This window comes from Argiope bruennichi, chromosome 10, assembly GCF_947563725.1.
Source record: "Argiope bruennichi chromosome 10, qqArgBrue1.1, whole genome shotgun sequence".
Lineage (NCBI taxonomy): Eukaryota > Metazoa > Arthropoda > Arachnida > Araneae > Araneidae > Argiope > Argiope bruennichi.
Window position 1 is genome coordinate 32,787,586 of NC_079160.1, and position 22,166 is coordinate 32,809,751.

The following is a 22,166-nucleotide window of genomic DNA, read 5'->3' on the forward strand; positions in this document are numbered from 1 at the left end:
ATTTTATTGTTATTTATTATACAATCAGTCAGTGTTATTTTATCTCACAAATGGATTTTTTGAATATCTAAAACTGCTGATACATCTTTATACATATGTTTTTTTTAATGAGCAAATTTCATGCTGTCTTGGTTTTGGTACTTTGATGAAGAGAAGCTAAGCAATTAATTCAAATATTTTTTTTTGCCAGGTAGCGATTCTTGAATATATTGAATCTTCATATAACTTCAGCATGCAATTTTTACAGTCTTTCTCTTTTTTTGTCATTAAATAATATTTATTTTATCGATTCTTGCTTTATTGATTATGCTAATGTTAGCTGATATTTTAAATTATTTATTTTCTTGACTAATTACATTTTTTTTTTTTGTAATTCATATTAGTTTCTCTTTTCCCATATGATAATGTGTTTTTATTGTTATGGACTAATGTAATAATTTAAAACCTTAATTCACTTAGATTTCTGATACCAGAGATTAATTGTATTTTATTCTGTGATTTATTTTTAAACTTCTTTTCAGACCAACTGGCAGAGAGTTGATTCCCGAGGGCCAACATCTGCAACTAGAGAAGATTTCATGAAGGTTTTAGCCAATGTTGAAGCTCTTTTAATCCGTGCTTCATTCCATAATAGAATGCATCAAACCCTTTTAAGAGATGTGCAAATGGACACTTCCGTTCCACAAAGCACTGGCCAAAGCTTAGCCACAGAAGTAGAACAATGTGTCTGCCCACCTGGATATATTGGATTATCTTGTGAAGTAAGATATTTGAAACTACTTATTCATATAATGTTAAAAGATATTGACTTGCAGTTAGTTGTAATGATATTTCCTTTTATTTCACTTTGCTGTGAATTATTTTCAGTGACTTTCCCTTTTAAATTTATGCATGCATTAATATGCTTGTGAAACAATATTTATTGGAATAATTTGCAATAAGAGTTAATTATTCACTTTTGAAAACTGTTTTTCTGTACATTATTATTGTTCTCTTATTTATCACTCTTTTCTTAATTAATAATAATAAAAGAAAGACTTTCTGTATCACATCTGTAAATTGAAAATGCTTAGTTTTTTTTTTTTTTTTTTTGCTATATTATCTCCATATTTTTAATTATACATTTTGATTTTGTGATAATTCATGCATATTTCTTAAGGAATGTGCCCCTGGCTATATTCGTGATGCAAGTGGACCTGGCCTTGGACGATGTACTAGATGCAACTGCAATGGCCATTCTGAGTCATGTGATGCTACAACTGGAAGCTGTGTGGTGAGTTATAGTTATTTAATAATGCTTTTTATTTTTTATGTATTTTTAAAAATTTTATTTGGTTCAGCTAAAATAATAATGTAATGAATTTTAGTAGAGATCTTTGTATGCAAAATGAGAAGGAGATTAAAATAAACACTAATAAAATCGTAATTGATATGTTAATGCCAATTAACATTACCTCTTTAATTATTTAAAAATGATTAACTTTTAATAGTAATGAAGTAATTTACTTTAATTAAAATTAATTATATGCACTTGGGATCTTTTCCTTTCTTCTCTGCAAAACATATATTTCGTTGGAAGTTTGCAGTACATTATTTCTTATTTTATTAAAATATCTAGCAAGAGACTTTATCATATATTGAGATCAAAATCATTCATCTATTATTTGATGAAAAGTAATAATAAATAAAATAAAATAAAATTGGTAATTTAATTCAAAAAAATAAAATTGGTAATTTAAACGATATTTGCACTTAAAAATGCTTCAAAAATTAAGATCTGCTTAATTTTTATACAAAGATTCTGGATTCTTATATAGACTCTGGATCTTTTTTGTGTAGTTGGTTTGTGCATCTGGTTATAATATTTTTGAATTTATAAAGTGATATGGGGCTTTTATTATTGAAAAGAAGAATGATATGGAATCCTTAAACGTTTCAAATGCCCAACAAAATTTAAACTAAATCAAAATTATTAAACTGTACCAAAATGGAATGTGCCATTTAAGTAAATAACATTTCAACATTCAAGGGCTTAAATTTTATTTTCCTGTTTGGACAAAATTTAAGTTCAAAATAATCATGTCTCTGCATTTGTTATTTGTTTGCAAATAGCGCTGTCGACATAATACTGTTGGTGAGAGCTGTGAACGATGTGCTGATGGATTTTATGGCGATGCAACTCGTGGAACTCCTGAGGACTGTAAACCATGCCCATGTCCATTAACTACTCCTCCTAATCAGTATGTATTAATAATTTAAGGTTTTATGTTATTATACTCTTTTCTTTTTCTTAATTGAATTTAATACTTAGTTTATTTTTTGTCTTTTGAATCTATAAGTGTTAAAAGGGATTTAATGTGATATTTATAAATTTCATGTATTCTGAACTTTATTTAGATATCAACATTTTTGTTCAAAGTTTTTGTTATCTTTGATTTTGGGATTATATTGAATCAATATTTTGATGTTTTAAAATTTATTGGTGTTTTTACAACACCTCAAAAATCTTTAGAAACGATTGATCTAAATAAAAGCTATGATATTAAATGTTTGGTTGGAAAACGATGTATGTAATGATGGTCTGCTCATAATAATTTATACTGCTGATGATGGAACTAATATAAATTAGAAGTAACTGGATTTTCCAAAAATCATTAGAAAAATGAACTTTTGTTTTATTTAAGAATATTTTTTGAATTTTAAGAAATTATATCTGAATGAAATTTACTATTACTGATTTCCAAAGAAAAGCAGTTAAAACTTCTTTCAGTTTTGTTCTCATTGAGATACGTAAGAGACATTTTTCTTTATTCACGATAATTGCTGTTGATTATTAGAAAATTATTAAATTGAAATAACACCTAAAATTATGGATATTTGTTTTTGAAATTAAGATATTTTCTTTATAAGAAGTCTTATGTATGACTATCTCAAAGCTTATTTGTATTTTTACAATAGTTGTCCAAAGTGTGCTTGATGAATTTAGTGATATAAACTGGATAATTGAAAATGATGTTTTATTCCACAAGTATTCCAGAAAATATGAAAAACAGATAATAAAACCTTAGCAAAATATACACCTAGAAATTTTATTTTTATTTGAATTATTTACAGAAGTCTACAGTTGTTCATTATTAAATAATTTAAATAATGAATTTATTTTACAATTATTATTAAATAAAAATTATAGCATTCAACATCTACATCTTCCAGCTCACTCTGGAGCACAACTCTAGAGAAAGATCAACATTAATTTTCTCAAACAACTATGTTATTTATAAGTTCTGAAAAGGCTATGATGTCACATGGAATTCTCTTTATATTTTGGTTTATTATAGGAATAGAATCATAATTCCTTTTATACCAATTTAGAGAGTCCACTTAGAATCTCTGTAAATAAATCTTTTTTTTTTTTTTTTTATCAAAAGACTAATGTGATAGGGCAAGGGTATTGCATATTATTATTGTATTATAGTATCGATTTTTTTCTTTTTATTTCATAAATGATAATTCCATTTTAGGTTTTCACCAACATGTTTCCTTGATAATGATGGCCAGCCTACTTGCAATGCTTGTCCACCTGGATATGTTGGACGTAACTGTGAAAAGTATACACTTTGGATATTTATTAAATATATTTTTATTACTCGAGGTGCTTTATTAGTTTCATATTTTACTGAAAATTGTGTGCTTTTAGGTGTGCATCTGGTTATAGAGGTACTCCTGTGCAACCTGGCGGTCGATGTGAGCCTACAGGAGGTAATGTTTTCATTATTCTTATAAATTTGTTAAATTTCTCTTCACCAAAACTGATTAACTGAATTAATAATCAACTCATTTTATTGTTAATTTGCATTGCATTTTGAGTGATTTTTTAAAATTTTATTTATAAGATTTAAAATCTTTATTTTCTCATGAAGCATTTGTGGTAGGATGAAGTATAACTTATTATGATTTTTGTATTATTACATTAATAGCATAAAGATTTATTATTGGGCCATTTGTTTGACATTAGAACATTCTTGGAGTGAATTGTATTTGGTCATTAATTGTTTGTAGTAATGTATTACCTTTATAAACATACCTTTGAATTTTGCTTTTAATTTTTAATTTTGATTTTTTTGTCTATGCCTTTGAATTTTAAATTTAATATTCCTTATATATATAATTTATGTGACTGGAAAAAAGAATTAAGAATAAATTATACATGGGATTTACCATTTTAATTCTGTAAGATGTTTGAAAACATTATCATAAAAAATGTTTGTAAATAATGCATTTATTTTTAAAAAAGTAGTGATTTCAAATAAATATTCTATAATAGTATTCCTTATAGCTACAGTAATTTTTTTTTTATATTTCTTTGAAAATTCCAAATAATTTATGTTCATTAATTTTTTTTCAAATTGTTATTCTTTTATATCATATGTATCTGATTGTGTATGGGTATACAATTTTTTGACTGATTTACATTTTTTTTCCCGTATGGTAACTGCAATATCTTTTATACATTTTATATACAGCATATCTTTTGTTCTTTTTGTATTATATTTTATAAAGATTAATGGTGTGGCAAGCAAACAGCAGAAAGAAAGCAACATTTTAATATTTTACACATAATTTAGCATAAAGAACTTACAAATTTTATATATACAATGTCATACATTTTTATACAATGACTTTATATAATAATATCTGATAATATTCATTCCATTGTTACTTGCAAGAGAATAATATTTTCTGATTGCTATCAGGTAGAATAATGTGAAGGAAATTTTATAAAAAGAATTTAAAGCTTTTTTTTATTAAAACTAGCTGCCTTTGGCTATCATTTGTTGTTCCTCTCTTCTGATGTATCATATGATTTTGATCTACTTATAGATCTTGAATCACTTGAATGATACAAATTTTCTGAATGTATTTGGGCATTAATTCTAAATATTGACTATATTTAATTTCAATTCACTTTTTTATGCATAGCATTGAAATTCATGATACTGTGAACATGTTATAAAATTGTGATAGACATTAAAACTTTGCTATTTTAATAGTCTTTACCTGCTTATTATATACATGAAATTCCCTAATAAATTCAAAACTCATGCCATTATTGTGCCATTAAAATTTAAATGCCTAGGTAATCGGTATGAAAATTGAATGTTGCCTTTCATGGTATTATATCTTTACTTTCTTAGTCCTCATATAAATTGTTCAGGTAATGAACAAAATCTACCTTAACTTTCAGCAATGGAAGGATATCAAGTGATTAAATATTTGATAAAACAATGAAAACAATATGAATTTTATTGCAATAATGAAGCAGTTTAAAATTATACAATCAAAAAAATTTGTATAACAATTAAATTAAAGTTATTAAAATTTTTTTTAAACAGTATTAAAATTAGTTTTGTGCTATGATATTCTATCATGTGGAAATGTTAAATATGCAACCTCTTTTCAATTAATTAAAATTTTAAAAAGTCGTCTTGAAGTCTAATTTTTAATGTACATTTATACCAATTTTGATATTGTTAGCCCTACACCTAGCATTTGACCAACAAACATACTTATATTATTTTTAGGAACTATATATTTTTATTTATTTTCTGATAAATATGTAACTTTTTTATTAATACCATATCATGTATATCATTTAAATCATTCATATCTTAACTTTGATGATTTTTTGTTTTTTTCCTACCATTTCATGATTGTTTTATTGTTCATAATAACAGAGTAGCATTTCAGGATTTGTGCTTGATGTTAATGTCCAACCATCTGTACTTGTGAAAAACTCTGGAGAGTTGGCTGTAATTCACTGCCTAATTACTAGCACCGTTCCGTATCGAGTGGTTTGGCTTCAAAACAATGACACCATTTTTGATACTAGATCTGGAGCTAGAATCAAAAATACTGATACTGAGAGTACTTTGTCTATACCTAATGTCAACAAACAACACCAAGGATTGTACACTTGTCGAGCCATTGCTAAGAACAGAAGTATCCAGAAAGTTTCCAAGCTGATCGTTTTGGGTAAACATTCAGTGGAATAGTTGGACTTTGGCATTCGTTTTTTGGCACTTTGTAGACATCTTGTGGCTTCTTAACACATTCTCTTCAATGTTCGTGCCTTTATGTGAAATTTCATTCTGGAAGGATCTGGGCTATTATTTTATAATAGCCTTCTTGATTTGAACTTCTTCGTAGTTCTTGTAGATGCTCTTTTTCTTATCAGCAACACTTGCTGTTGTGTTCAATCTCTTCTCTTGTTGTTAGTGTTTGATGTTTAGATGTAGATCTACTCCATGTGTTTGAAGGCTATGTTTTTGTGGATTAGTATGTGTATGTGCAAATTATATTGAAAATGGTTGTTTCTATTCTATTAGTTAGGAATTTTTAAAAGTTATATTGAAATTTTTAAATTTGATTGTAGCTGATATTTGATTTTTACTATCACATTACTGTTTAATTTATAGCATTTGTTCTAAAAAGTATTAACTTTATATTTTAAATAGATTTTGTTTAAAAAAATAATTATAACTCAAAAGTTCTTTTGCATTTAATAATTAATTTTTGATGCAATGTTAAATCATTTGCATTGCAAAATGATCTAATGAAATACTCAAAATATTCCTGTAATAATCTTAAAGAAATGATCTAATTTATAATTTAAATTACCCTGCTGATTATTTAAAATGTTCTACTAATGTGGTGTGAAAAAAAAAAAAATACTAACTTTCATATGTTTGTGTTTCTTTTTATGTGATTAACAGATTAACTGTTTGTTATAAATTAATTATTACTAATACTTGTCTTACACTAATATTTTTGTAATGTGCCAAAAATATTTTCACTAATCCTATTTTTTAGTATTTAACCACGATTTCAAAATTAATTTTAGTTAGTTATTAAATATTGGCAGTAGTCATTTTATTTTTTCTAACGATTGATTTTAGAATGCTAAAGTCTTTTTATTTTTCTTCAATAAAGGTGTCAGCCCAACCATACGTGTTAGAGTTGAAGAACCACGTACTCAGCGTCTCCCAGTTGGTGCAACTGTAACGTTTAGATGTACTGGAGTCAGCCAAGTTAGTGATGTGAGTATTCCATACTGCATTCTTATATATTAAACCAATCTTGTTTTCCCCATATTTCCAAAGTTTTAATTGCCATTTCTTTAAAAAATTTAATAATTTTCAGGTAACATATACTCTAGTCTGGACCAAAGAAGGTGCAGCAATGCCTGCACAAGCTACTGAAGCCAGTGGTGTATTAACTATTCCCAATGTGAGACCTGAAGATACTGGAACTTATATCTGCACTGGATCTGACCTTACTAGTGTTGCACAAGATAGAGCAACTCTCTTAGTTGAAGGTATATTGTATAAAATACTTCTTTAAAGCTTTTTACCACACTATATTATCTCAGATTTGCTGCTATTTAAGGCATGATATTTTCCAATGAATGAAAGTTTTTAATATTTTTTATTTTAGCTATTGAAATAATTCATTTTTAAAAATAAATGAATTCAGTAAATCATTATAAGAGGAAGACTAATTTTTTTTTTTCATTTTTAGTTTATCTGTAATCCAATAATTAATAAAAATTATAAAAATTGAAAAAATAATGTTTATAAAAACAGAATTTTTATTGCTAATAGTATAATTTCAGTGGTTGGTTTTATAATTATCGTATTTTAAAACATAATAGCAAGTTTATATGTCTCAGAACATTAGAATCCTCCTAAAAGCTTCAGTATCTACATTCTTAATCTGCCTCTTGCTTAGCTGAAGAATTATTGCATACAGATTCAATATTTATTTATATTATCATTGGATGATTTAATTCTTAAAATCTCAACTTTTAAAATAGTGGTTTTAGGAATAGTAGATCCAGTAATAAAGTAAGAGTTTTAAAGAATCTAATTTCTTCATTAATTAATGCATTATTATTTATTGATATATACTACTATTAATTTATTTTTTATTACTATTGCTTAAGATTGAATTATTGCTTAAGACGAATTATTAAATTAACATTTGGATTTCTTATTCAATACCTTTTTTTTTTGTTCATAATAATAAACTTGTTTCTGAAAATATCTGATTTATTTATTTTTAAGAATATATAAAATTCATTTATGAAATATTAATTTCTATTGTGCAAACTCAATAATATTTGCTGACATTAGACAATGAGTCTAAATAATGGTTTTATAAATAAAAATTTATGCACAGTATTAGAAAAACAGCAGTTATAGGTGTCTAAACACCGATATTTCTGTTTCTGCAAAATTACCCTTTAATTTAAAATTATTCTTTATCTCAAATATATGAGTTTATTTTCTGTTAAAATTGATTTTGATGCATTTTTAGGCACTGGAAGACCCACACCACCTCGTGTAACTATTGAGCCACATTACCAAGAAGTTAAAGTTGGAGATCCTGTAGAATTCCGTTGCATTGCTGAAGGCTTCCCTGAACCTCAACTTCGATGGACTGGAGGACGAAACAACCAAATAAATCCTCAGGCAACTTTTGTTGCTGGTTTCTTCCGAATTCCTTCTGCAAGAAAGAGTGATGAAGCAGAATATTTCTGTTCAGCTACCAATTCTGCAGGTTCAGAATCGATGAGAACAGTTCTACTTGTCCGAGGAGGTAGAAAATATAAATTTTTACTTGATGTTTCATAATTTCTGTATAATTTCATTGAAAATGAAGATTATTTAATTTCTAGTATCTATGATGCAGAAGGAATTTTTCACTACAAAAAATAATTATTTTTAAGTTTAAAAGAAAAAAAAAATATTATTTCATAAAAAAGACATCTGCCTGAATAGTTTCTAATTAAAAATAATATTTCTAATTCTTTGTGTATTTGAAAGAGCTTCTCTCATTAATTTTATGTAATAATTCATTATTGAAGTTTGTTCAAAATATTGTGTACTTTGTAAGTATTTGGTACTCAGTATGTATTTTTTCTTAATTTCTTTTTCAGTTGAATTGAAACTACAATCTTTTTTAAGAAATCGTTTTTTTTATCAGTTTCTAAAATAGAAGCTCATTTAATGAAAACAGCAGTTTCATTTTGCAGCTGTTTAATGATTCTTTGTTAAGATTTAAAATTAACAAATAAGCCTTTGAAAATTTCATATTTTTTAATTTAAAAATTGCTAACTAATTTTTAAAAAATGAAATTCTTGAATATAGAAAACTGTCGTGCAAATTCTTTAATTAAATTCAGTTTTAAGCTGATAATTTTTTTAAAAACTGTACTTGTTTCAGAAGAAAGGTTGGTTCATAATGATTTTAAATGATTGTTAGTATTTCATGAAGGTAATTGAGAAATTTTATGATCTAAACATTGGTATTCATTGCAGGCATTAAAAGACATGTTTTCTTTTTGAGATGAGTACATACAGTAAAAGCTCTAATTCTGTGAAGTTACTTCAAGCATCCAATAATGAATTAACGGATATACAAAATATTTAAATAATGTCATTGTGTAGCAGGGAATAAAATGATTTCTGTTTCAAAATCTTGTATGCTTTGTCCAAATTTAATAAAAATATTTGTGTGTGTGTGCGTGTGCGTGTGCGCGTGCGCGTGTGCGTGTGTGAAAGTTTAACAGTATAACTGGTTTTTGTCAAAAGACTTAGTGCTCTTGATGAAGAAAATTTGATTCAAAAGATAATCAGATGGTGCTAAAATTTACTGTATTAGTAAAATTCAATACAATACTTATTTATGATATTCAAAAAACATTATTGATATAATATTTAATAAATCTGCATGATTTTTTCATTAATTTTTTATTACTTCTTTTATTACATGAAAATTTTAACTTTTTGTACTCAAACCATGACAAACATGAGGACTTTTAGATCTGTTCAATGATAATTCACATATTATTAGTATCATATATAGATTCAACTTAGTTTCTTTTTTTTATAGAAATTATATTAAAATATTTTCTTCTATCATAGAAGACACTGCTACAGGGGAAGAGCCACAACTGACCATCACTCCTTCAACTTATGAAGCCCAAAGATTGGAAACTGTTGTATTCCAGTGTCGTGTGACAGCAACTCCAACTCCCTCTATCACATGGTCTTTCTCAGGTGGTCAGTTACCTGAAGACAGCAGCCAAGTTGGTGGTGTTTTAACTTTACCAAGAGTCACAGAAAACCATCAAGGTGTGTATGTATGTACAGCTAGTAATGTACATGGAACAGCTCAAGCACAAGCTCGTTTGTTGATTGGCTCACGTAAGTTTAACAATACTTTTTTTTTGTATCCGATATTTTATTTATTTGTGTTTGTATCATTTAATAGATGCACTATCAAAAGCCAATATAATTTTTGCATTTTTTTTCCATGCAAAATATATTTAGGCATTCATTGAATTTGCTATTCCGATAGAATAATGAATATTGATAAGACAGTGTACCCAGAAAATCGCAACATATCACTTGCATGCATGTGCATGTCCGATAGACAACACAAGCTTAAAATTGTCTCCTATCATTGAAAATTATAATTATCTCTAAATTCTATTATCATTGTGTTTTTAAACAGTTGGTTTAATGATTAATTGATGAATTTATGAGCTGTGACATTTTTTTATTTGCAAAAAAGTTTTGTTGGGGAAAAAAATTGCTGGGGGAAAATAAAGTTCATTTTAAAAAACAAAAGGCCATAAAGGTGCTTCAAAACAAATATTGTATTTAGATTGGGTTGTGACTGTATCTTATATTTTAGAAATTATTAAAATTATTGATAAGATTTTTTAAATGGATATATAAATTGATTCAAAACAGTTGTTATTTTTCTGAAAATCCCATAAATATTTCTGTATTGTTTGGAGAAAATATATTTATAGTGAACAGTATTTGTAAAATGTAATAATCTCTTTATGTTTGAGAGTAAACAATTTCAGTTTTTAAAAAAAGGAAGAATTATCCCATTATCATTTTTCAGTTAGAATTGTTACTGTAAAATATAAACTTTATTTATACATCAAATAGGTATACTTAGCTCAGACAGAATGCATTATTTTTGTTATTTTTACTTCTTTAGGTGGCATTTATGTTGCAGAAATTTTTATACATTGATTTTTTTAAAGATCTTTTAAAAATCAAAACAATGTCTATTTAATTTCAGTACTTTATGAGCATTAGTATTTTTTTAAGAACCTTTAAAACTTCTGTCTCAAATTTTTAGAAAATGCATTTTAATTACTATAGTTGTTTTACTTTGACAGGACGTAGTCCACCTACAGCACGTGTAGAACCCGAGAGACAAACTATAATGCAAGGTTCTTCAGGTGAATTGAGATGCATTGTTGGTGGTATTCCCAGACCAACTGTTACTTGGAGTAAAGTGGGAGCTGATTTATCAAATCGTCATAGGGTAAATATGAAATAATTACAAGTTTTTGTGTATTCCCTTTTAAAGTAATAAATTTGAAGAATTTTAATAACAATTTTGATTGTTTGCATGAATTTTTTAATGCCTTATTTTTTGTCTTCAATATAATATTTTCTTTGAATTATAAATTGCAAAGTGAATTTCTTCACAGATAATTTTATGTCTAATGTCACTTATAAATATAAATTATAAAAGAAATTAATTGTAAAAAAAAAGACAGAAAGAGAAAAAGAAAAAAAAAAAAAATACTTCAAATTGAAAAGAATTTCTTTCTTTACATTTAATTATAAAAGGGCTTTAACTACATAGTAATTATTTATTGAAAAAAACTGAATTCAGGAATCTGTGATTTATGTATCTCTTGATTAAGATGATTTATTAGATTAAGATTCATTAAAGTTTCTCGTAGTAATTTATTCATGTGTTTAGTTCGTATACAAGACACCAAGAAGAGAAAATTTAATGAAGCACTAAAATATTGTTATCTTTTTACTGCATGCTATTTTGTCTGTCATAAAAAGAGCCCTTAAATATACTATGTTTGTTTTATTAGAGTTTAATTTTGCTGGTTTTATTCATTGCATCCCTGTTAAATACAATGTATTCTAAAATCAATTGCCTATTTTTGTTTTATAAAATTTAATGAGTTTATCAGTGGTTATTTATTTTTTACTCTAAAATAATAATAAAAAAGTTATATTTACTTAAATATTATTTCTTATATTTTTTTTAACAAAAATATTTTTTCTTGTGCAATTTTACTTAAGAGTATAATATTTTTTTAGTAGTTATTGTTTAAGCTGCATATTATGCACACATTTAATTAATCCTTGGTGAATTGCATACATTTTATTGTTTGTTTTATTTTCTTTATAATTTCTTATACAGTGTCTTTCTTGTATTGCATATTAGATTCAAGATGACAATCTGTACATTTCTGATGTGACTGTTGAAGATAGAGGCTTATATGTATGCAGAGCAGAAAATAGAGATGGATCAGCCCAGGCTTCTGCTATTGTTGAAGTTGAACGTGAGTATTTCAGAATTTTTCCTTTATGTCATTAAAATTTTTTAAGCCTTACATAAAAAATGATTTACTTGTAATTTATTTTTTTATATTTTTAAAGCTACTCTTATCAATAATATTATATTTTTCTATGTTTCACTTGTCAAAACTGATAGCATTATTAGATGAGAAAGAATAAATCAGTATAAGAGAACAAATCTACAGAAGAACTATAGGTTTTAATATAGCAGTTTTTTTGGCATTTTTCAAATATTAATTTTCTTAATATTATAATATTTTATTTTATTTTTATGTATCAATTTTACTGACCATTCTTTCAACAAAAAATTCAAATGTTTGGCTATAGGACGTGAAGTACCAGCAATTGAACTCTACCCTGAAGCTACACAGACTGTGATCCGAGGTGGTAGTTCATTATTCCAGTGTCGTGTGACAGCTGGTATACCTACTCCTTCTGTTGAATGGGTCAGAGCAGATGGTAGTCCTTTCACAAGCAGTACAGAGATCTTGAATGGTGGTGTGATAAGGTATAAATTCTTGACAATTCATTGAATTAAAGGAATTTCTTTTTATTTTACATTCACCTGGAAAATTAATTCATTGTAGAATTTTGGTGAAAAAATTTTTATTTTAAAGTGTTTTTTTTTTTATCATTTATTAATAGAATTGATTTTGGATGTTTTGCATTTTATAGAAGTTGATGTAACAATAGAAATATAACTGTATTGTGCATGATCACTTAATGTGATTATATCTGGAGCTCTGTTATTTAGTTTTATTAATGTTTAGTAAGGCTAATGAAATCATGTAAATAACAAAAATAAATCTCAATTTCAAGCTGTTATGATGTTCAGAAAAATAATGCTGTATTGATGTCACTCAATCATTTACAAAAAAAAAAAATGTGTTTAATATGTTATAATTTATAATTGAAGGTATTTGCTTAAAAACTGATTTGAAGTATGCAATTCCCTTTCACTAATTCACTCTTTCACTAAGTTTCAAGGATGTCTTCTATAAAAATTTTCATATATCTTTATCAAATTTCTTCTAAATATATTAATATCTGAGATAACTTCTACTGCATTTTTTTTGTTTCTTTGTGAAAAGAGTGGTGAATTATTATTATTAATAATTTTTTTTTATTCCTTCTGTGTCTTTAACGCTTTCAATATTTTCATAGGTAAATTTAGTATAGAGTGTTTATGTATAATGTATCACTTGGAGGTGACTCATAGTATCTGCTTATCTGTTGCAAGGCTTTTTAAATATGAGCTGATAATTTTTAGATTAAGCAATAAGTTTAAAAGATGTTCACGTAGTTATCAAAACAAAAGTGTGTATAATATTAAGTCATGTTCAAAATTTTGGAATTGCAAGTTTTTGATATGCATATAAGTAATAATGATTATCATTGAATGACAAAAAAGCAATTAAAGCATTAAAATTATTTAACAATGCTTTTTGTTGGTTAACACATTATTATTAACAGTATATTTTTAATTTTAATATTTAGTTTCCAAATTTTCTAAACAATAAAATAGGGTTAATGGGGTTTAAGTATAAACTTTCTAGAAAAATTTTGATTAATAATTTTCCTGGAAATGCTTATGGACTTAATTTGAAAACTATCAAACTTTTTTCTAGAATTATATAACTGTATGTCTTTGTTCTGATTAATCATAAATTTTAGAATCTTCTTTATAAATGCATTCATTTTTATTAGTGCAAAGCAGTTTCCTTCTTAATACATAGCTTGTATAAATTGAATCACATAAAAAAATATAATATGCATTTCTTTAACATTTTGTAGTTGTAATTGGTGACTGTAGAATTAATTTTTGCAAATGCCTTATTTGTTATAAAATTGTTTTTATTATTTTATGAGTATAATCTAACTGCTATCCTTGTATTATAGATTTAACAGAGTTACAGGAGATGAAGAAGGTACCTACATATGCACTGCTGAAAACTCTGGAGGTCGAGTTACTGCTCAAGCTGTTCTCCGAATCCAAGGTTTGTTGTACTGTTTATTATTTCATGTTTATTGAATATTTTGATTTCTTTAAAGTACTAAAATAATTTTTTCTGACATTTCAACGGCATTTTTTGCATTGACTATAAATGCTGTTTGATAAAAAGTGATTATTTTTTTTAAAAAATCTAATTTATTTAAACTGTTATAAATTGTGGATGAAATAGCTTTTTTGAGAATGTGAAACATATTTCACTTTAGCAGTAATTTGTGAATGAAAATGCTTAGGGCAGCATGAAATGCTTAGGCAGCTTAGGGCACAATTTTCAATTAAATATTTTAAGTAACTAGTCTCTTAATACATTCTCAAACAAAACATTTTTAATCTTCAAATTTTGATAGTCATACCAAACTTATACTGTTGTTTAGATCGTTTCGTTCAATTTACTATATATATTTTCCTAATTTGTTGTCATTTCCGGTAAAACTTCAACTTTAATTGAAAGTGGAAATGATGAAATTGTAATTAATATAAAGATATTTTTTAATAAAACCAAGCGTTTTATTTTATTTATCATCTTTATTGTTATTTATTTGTTATTATTATTGAATATGAGTATTGCAAACAGAATTGCTCGGTATTTAAGTCTTATGTGAACTACAAAATATTTTTCATAATTTATGTAATATCTCAAACAATAATTCAACAAAAATTTCTCTGATTCAGCATAAAATTCAGTTTTTAGTCTTGCTTTCAAAAGGATTGAAATGAAATCAATAAAAATATTTTGTTCCGGCCTATAAATATATTTCAAAAATTATGAAGTCTAAATTTAATGCAATAAGGTATCAGATTCTGAAAAATATTCGGGGCACACCAAATTTTAAACAAACAAATGAATGAATGTTTCTATTTTCAACGATCAGCTAAGACTTATTTATGAAGTTTTGAATGTTAAAAATTTAGAAAAACTCAACATTTTCATAATCTTAGGCCAATTAATCTTGAGAAACCTGCGCGCTGATTGGCATATTTTCTTTGAAACGATCGATGAAAAATCTACAATTATCCTTTTTTTATTGAATAGTGATATTCAAATTTTCATAAATCAGCCAGTTTAAGTGATTGATTTAGTTGATTGGAAATTAACTCTTTTTATTTAAAATATTAGTGTTTCAAGAACATTTTATTATTCGTGATTTCCACAGCAGAAGCTTTATGTAAAATCAAAAATTCGATATTTATTAGAGCATTTACTGAATCAAGTTACATAAAATATAATCATTTTCCATTTAGACGATTTTAGCAGATTTGTGTCTTACTAAAGGTTTACAAATTAGCTGTGTGGCCCTGATTTGAATGGATATCCTGTTCATATTAAACAAAACTTGCCTTAAAATAAAACTGATTTATTGGATTAATAATATAGAGAGTGTAAAAGATAATAAAAAAATTTTTCTTAAATTTATTTTTTAGAAAAAATAATATTTTATATTTGTTTCATTTCCTACAGACACGTGCCGAAAATTATATTTTTGCAGATTTCATTTCCAAAAAGATTTAATTTATTTTTAGTTGAGCTTTAATCAGTGTGATGGCAACACTTTGAAAAAAGCTAATTTTCCCCCATGAATGCGAAACGTGCTCGTGCAGCTTAAATTTTATTTTTATTTTGTACGAAAAAAATTGTTGAAAAATATAGTTAAAATATTTATTTAAAAATTCATTAAAAATAGAAATTTAATTTTAAGGTTAAAACATTGGTATCACTTAAAAGATAAATTTTTGATCTTTAACTTCATGTAAAAATCTTTTTTGTGCGGCAATATTTTCGGAAGTTATAGCTGAAACACACCAAAATTTCGCATAATTTTTAAATAAATAAAATTCTAATTAAAAATTCGAAAAAATACCCCCCCCCCAGGTGCACGTTCCCGGCCTCCAAGGTATACACATGCTAAATTTGGTAGCTGTAGGTTGAATGGTCTGGCCTGTAGAGCGCCAACACACACACACACACATTGAGCTTTATTATAAGTATAGATAACTGCTATTCAAACCTAGTCATAGTATACAAAGATTGGTTCAATCTATTCTGAAATGCTACTTTTCATTTAGGGACATCTAAAATTGGCTGAAAGTCGAATTAGAAAGTCATTCTTATGGAGAATAATTATAGTCACAAATTATATCTAAAAGTAAAAGTGTTTTCTAAAATTCTTTTAAGCAATTCTTCCAATAGCAAGGCATAATCTCATTTGTGATAGGTATTTTTTGGCATGTCCTGGCTTATTTGAGATTAAAAGCATTGATCAAACACTTGGTGTAATAATAATATTTTCCCTTTATCCCTCGCCCCCTAATTCCATATCTAGGATCTATACATAAATCGTTGTCATCTAGGATACATGGAGGCCCATTCATGCAAGTGTTGCTAACTTTAACTTCATTTATGTATAAAAAAGCATACATCTTTAATTTCCAATATAAAAGGCAATGCATTTACTTGTAAAATATCTTAGTAAAAATTTAATTCTAATACTTAAACTTTGTTATTGTGCTAGCAGACTCAGTCCTAAGTTTAAATATATTGTCACATTCTATGTAATAAGAGGTGGAAGATGAAATTTCAAGATGTATTAAGTCAATAATGGTAAATCTCACAAAAAGATATTCATCTTTTGCCAATTGCTTTTGAAGAAGGTGGCAAAGTTTGCTGACAATAAATTAATGAGGATTACATTCTAGCTATAAGACTAATAATATGTGTTATAAATTTATAAATGCTAGGCTGTAGTGTAATGTAATTAATGGTTGCTAAAAATTTTAATTAAATATTTTATGTAACTTTCTTTTATTATTTTTCTTGTTAGATATTAATTTTATTTAAAGAAATTTTTTTTTTATAGAATTTCACTGTTGCTTGGCTGTGAAGTTAAACAATTGCAAATGCAAAATGCAACAAAATTATATATATATTAAAAGTATTATTTCTCCTGAACTTGCTCAAGGTGAAAAGATAAGCTGAATCATTATATTTTGGCCATGAACTGGAAAAAAAGTGCTGGAAAAAAAACCAGGATGAAATATTAATAGAACAATAAAAACGATTTTAGTATCTCTGTAATACATTATTATAGAATTTGCTTAAAATACCTTTTAAAAATCAGTTAACCCTTTAAAGGGCCAATTTTTTCTGCTCATGGTATATTAAAATATTTTTAGGATTGAGTTTGCCTTAAGAAAAGGGATTCATTTAGCTTATTAGATAAATTTAATTTGATTCATTAATTATTTTTGTTAATTAATAATTTAAGTAAAAATCAAGGCACACCATTTTCTGTGAGATAAGGAGCCGAAGCATCTAAGCTTCTGTCTTATTGAAAAATTTGTGAGAACATTTGCTAACCTACATAATCCCATATAAAGATTGATGAATTTGGTGGGAAGCATACTTCCCATGGCTCTAGAAAGGGTTAAAAAGAAAAAAAAAATTATATGACTAAAGAATTGGTTTCATTTAAAGAATAAATTCTTTAATTTTAAGATGATATAAAAATCATTTTTCTGCTATAATATTTTTGGAATTTATGGTGAAAACGTGAGAAAGTTTTGATTTATTTTTAATTAATTGAAATTAGAATTAAAATTTGAAAATTGCTGAGATTACACATTGCTGTTACTTTAAAGTATATATTGCTAAGTTGATAACTCTATATCAAACAGCTTGACCTGTGAAGTGCCATATCTGCATACAAATTCACACTCATTCATTTTTTCTTTCTCATATACATAGTATAGAGAAAGTATAGTAATCGTCAGAAATTCGAACACGAGATTTAGACAAATCTCTACGTTGCAGATCGCCCTGGGTGCGAAAAATACATTTTTGGAAAATGTCCGTCCGCCTGTCTGCCTGTGACAACGATAACTTAAAAACGCTTTGATCTAGACGGATGAAATTTGATATACGGTCTTTATGCCAACTTTGTCGGCTTCTATCAAAATTTGAGCAAAATCCATCCAGAAGTCTGTCCATCCAGTTGCTCGAATATAATGAAACTCAAGAACTACAAAATGAAGAGAGTTAGATAAAATTCGATATACAGAATTAACATCTATAATCTAGACACCTTAGTAATTTTGAGTCAATTCTATCTAGGGATTAACTGACTTGTAGGTCTATGCTTTCAGAAACATGTAAATGGGATAATTCAAAATATCTAAATATATCAAGTTTAGTATGTGATTTTATAACTACAAGTTGAGATTTATTTGAATCGGTGGGGAAAAAAAAGTGTCTAAAACATAAATATATAGGTCTGGACGAATATAGGCCTTTACACCAAATTCTAGATTTCCGTCAAATTTTGAGCAAAATCCGTTCAGAGAAAGCTTGTATATCCGGCTCTTCGAAAACAATATGATTTTTACAAAACGAAGAGAGCTAGATAGATAAAATTCAGTATGCAGAATTAACATCCATAGTCTAGACACCTATCGAATCTTGAGCAAAAATCCAGCAAGGGGTTGATTTTTTGTGGGTTTTTACTTTTAGAAACATGTGAACGCGATAATTCAGAAACAGAATTATTTAAATACTTCAAATTTGGTATAGTAATTTGTGATTACAACTGTAGTTTTCTGCCAAATTTTTTGTTTCAATCTGTCAGAAAAATCGCGTCTAAAACCAGATTTCGAATACTATTTATTGATTGGATGCCAGAGATTAATCGCGAAATAACTTATAAGTAGTTATGATACTATAGATACAGTAAAAATGCTAAATTCACATTAAAGGTTAATATCTCGTAACTGTTGTACGCCAATGCTATGAAGGACATTTTCGGAATAACACCTTGTTAGAGAATATGCGAGAGAGTTTTGAGGAGACGAGCCCCGCTGGTTTTGAAATTAAAATTAAAATTTAAAACGAATTTGTTTTTCGTTTTTTTTCACTGTAACTCTTGAAAATGCTATAACAGAACACTGATTTTTACTCTATTTTATAATTCAAAAAAGTATCTTTTAAATCGTACCATTTTAAGTGGCATATAAATTTTTATTTAATTCTAACAATTAAAAAAAATATTTTTTGCATAATTTGGAATTTAATAACCTGTAGTTTTTATAGTTTTAATGAAATTGAAATCCTTCTTGTTGTTTCCTTTAATATTTATCCACGTTATTAGTTTAATTGTTCAAAGGTACTGAAGAAAGATTGTTTAGTTCTGTATAGTTTAATTCTGTATAGGAATAAAAAAGAAAAGTAATCTTAAAAATTTGAAGATAATTTAACTGGACTGTCATGCTTTTAATATCATTATGATGTTATAAGACTTTGCTCTTTGTTAAAATGGTTCGTACACACAATGAAAATTAAAATATCACTGCTTTGATTTCTGTCAAAATTTGGCAATTAAAAATATTTTGTTTCGCATAACAGATTTAACTGAAATATACACAACTAATATTCTCTGAAAATCAGCTTTTTCGTCGATGATAGCTACTTACAAATAATCCCGATAGTTCGTTATCTTTAGAAATTTTAATGATTTCGACAATTTTTGGTGGTATAGTTTATAAAAAAAAAATAGCAAATACAGATAAAACTATCATGATCAAAACACCACAGTTTTGCTCCTCCGGAAGGAAAGCTGCATCGTCATAATCAGATACAAGCAATTATCTAATTGAAGCTGCAGCACATTTGATGGACATTTCTTCAAAACAAATCCTTATCAAAAAAATGAATATCAAGTAGCTGTATGAAAATTCTATTTGTTTCTGAATTTAAAGTTACTACTATCATAGAAATTAATTTTGCTGATTCATAGAAACTGAATATAGTTTTATTCTATGGTATAGCGCTTGCAAATAACATTTTATCTTAAGGACTGTGTCTACTACTCATTCATAACTTGTTCATGAAAATTCAAGCAAAGAACATTTTTTTACTCATAATATTATGCGAAAAAAATGAAGATGTTAGTAGGTTGTTAATTGATAGGAATCTAGAAGATAATCAAATTATTTTTGGATCTGAATTATCGAATCTGATTTGACCTTTGACGTGCGTGGTCAACATTCTATCACTGATATTTTCCAAACAAATGACGCTCATGAATTGCTGGTAGACATTATGCATCAGATTTGGACTGCGTTTGGATGAATGATGGCCCATTTGCGTTATGCGCTCGCGTGGCTTATCGGATTTTTAACTTGTGCTACTTTTTTTGCCTGTTGGAGATGTTCGCATCTCGTGATTGTGTTGTGGAAAAATGAATCTGAAGTCTCTGGTAATTTTCGATATAAAATTGCTTTGACCTCTTTTTCTCTATAGGTTTATGAGACTTAATTTTATTTGCTTCACTAAGTCGCCATAGTGATTGGCAATTTTTTTTTCATTGAAAGCTATTTTTAAAATTATTAGAATTCTAAAGTATTGTGTTTACCGAAATAACAAAACTGTGTCAGTAGAATTATGAAATATACTTTTTTGACATTGGAGCCAAAAATGTCTTTTTTGTTTTTGTCTTAAAAAATTTATTTTGGCGTCGCTCAAATAAATTGCAGTAAATTCTTTTATATTTTTTTGTTATTCTCATTGCTATAGCCAGACATTGCAAATTTCCGTGAATTGCAGTGTTTTCGTATCGGAATTTTATCGTATTTGAGACCGATTCATTTTTATGCAATAATTCTACTGTTTTTAAAATCTCTTGCATTTTTTTGTTTTGTATAAACTTATTCCTCATTTTATATTATTTCGTTGTTCAATCAATAATTCTTATTTTACTTCTTGTTTTTTTTGTCTTTGTCAACAATTTATTATTTCATGAAGTTCAGGATTTGTTTTGTTTGTTTGAAGACCATGTCATATCTATATAGCAGATTATAATTATAAAATATAATTATTAAAGTAGTAAATAAGTTCTTTTAGACTTTCTTAGATATAAATTATCATTTTTTCCCCTCCAAATATCTTGTAGAGACTTCAGATATTTGCAATACATTTAAATTGTGAATTTATAAATTTGCATTTCATTTCTCAAAATATAAGAATATATAATTTTTAATGAGATTCTTGCCGTTGAATTTCTTGAGAAAATTCCTTAAAATTCTATGAAAATGACATTACCTTCTATTTTAAATTTGACGACTGATTCACTCTATTCATCCATTTTTTTTAATTGATTTATGTTCAAAAAACATCTGCCCCTCCCCGAAAAAAAATGGTGATCTAACGCTGTAACACAAAAGGCCTAACATATTTTTTCGATATTGTACGCAGCATTTAGTATATATAGCACGTAACATCGTGGATACATCATATCATATGCTATTAAAAGATCGACAGAATTTCAAATGCATAGGTTTTTAGTTTGATAAAAGTAAAACTATAAACAGCTACAATTACCTATTAAAAGAGCCGCTGATAATTGATCCCTGGACTAATAGTAATATCGGATTTACGATTTATGTTTAGGGCCACTAGCCTGAGGGTTGGTCATAGGAGAGCTATTTAAAAAATTTTATTTGCCTAGCTGCCAAATAAATGCATTGTTAAAAATTTCAAATTTCTTGGATTTATAAAATAATAAAATTTAAATATGTTTACATTGGATTATTAAAATTATTATTAAACTATTTATATCAAACTCCATCCGACAGATTCTTTAAAATAATTTTTTAATATTACATTTGGTTGAAGTTTATTATTTCTTTATACT

General features: G+C 26.7%; 1 protein-coding gene across 28 annotated transcripts in view; it reads left to right on the forward strand.

Moving 5' to 3' along the window:
- Nucleotides 1–22,166, forward strand: part of LOC129987967 (basement membrane-specific heparan sulfate proteoglycan core protein-like) — a 273,803-nt gene that overhangs the window by 220,611 nt on the left and 31,026 nt on the right. For 25 of the 28 annotated variants that reach the window (XM_056095992.1, XM_056095993.1, XM_056095995.1 and 22 more), the window contains 14 exons: nt 522–761; nt 1,160–1,273; nt 2,113–2,240; nt 3,522–3,608; nt 3,698–3,759; nt 5,749–6,033; nt 6,991–7,097; nt 7,201–7,375; nt 8,377–8,658; nt 9,987–10,268; nt 11,264–11,412; nt 12,343–12,460; nt 12,804–12,984; nt 14,376–14,473. In XM_056095992.1, the coding sequence (XP_055951967.1) occupies nt 522–761; nt 1,160–1,273; nt 2,113–2,240; nt 3,522–3,608; nt 3,698–3,759; nt 5,749–6,033; nt 6,991–7,097; nt 7,201–7,375; nt 8,377–8,658; nt 9,987–10,268; nt 11,264–11,412; nt 12,343–12,460; nt 12,804–12,984; nt 14,376–14,473 (2,308 nt within the window). The remainder of the gene's footprint in view (nt 1–521; nt 762–1,159; nt 1,274–2,112; nt 2,241–3,521; nt 3,609–3,697; nt 3,760–5,748; nt 6,034–6,990; nt 7,098–7,200; nt 7,376–8,376; nt 8,659–9,986; nt 10,269–11,263; nt 11,413–12,342; nt 12,461–12,803; nt 12,985–14,375; nt 14,474–22,166) is intronic. The other 3 variants (XM_056096012.1, XM_056096018.1, XM_056096019.1) reach the window with 1 other exon arrangement.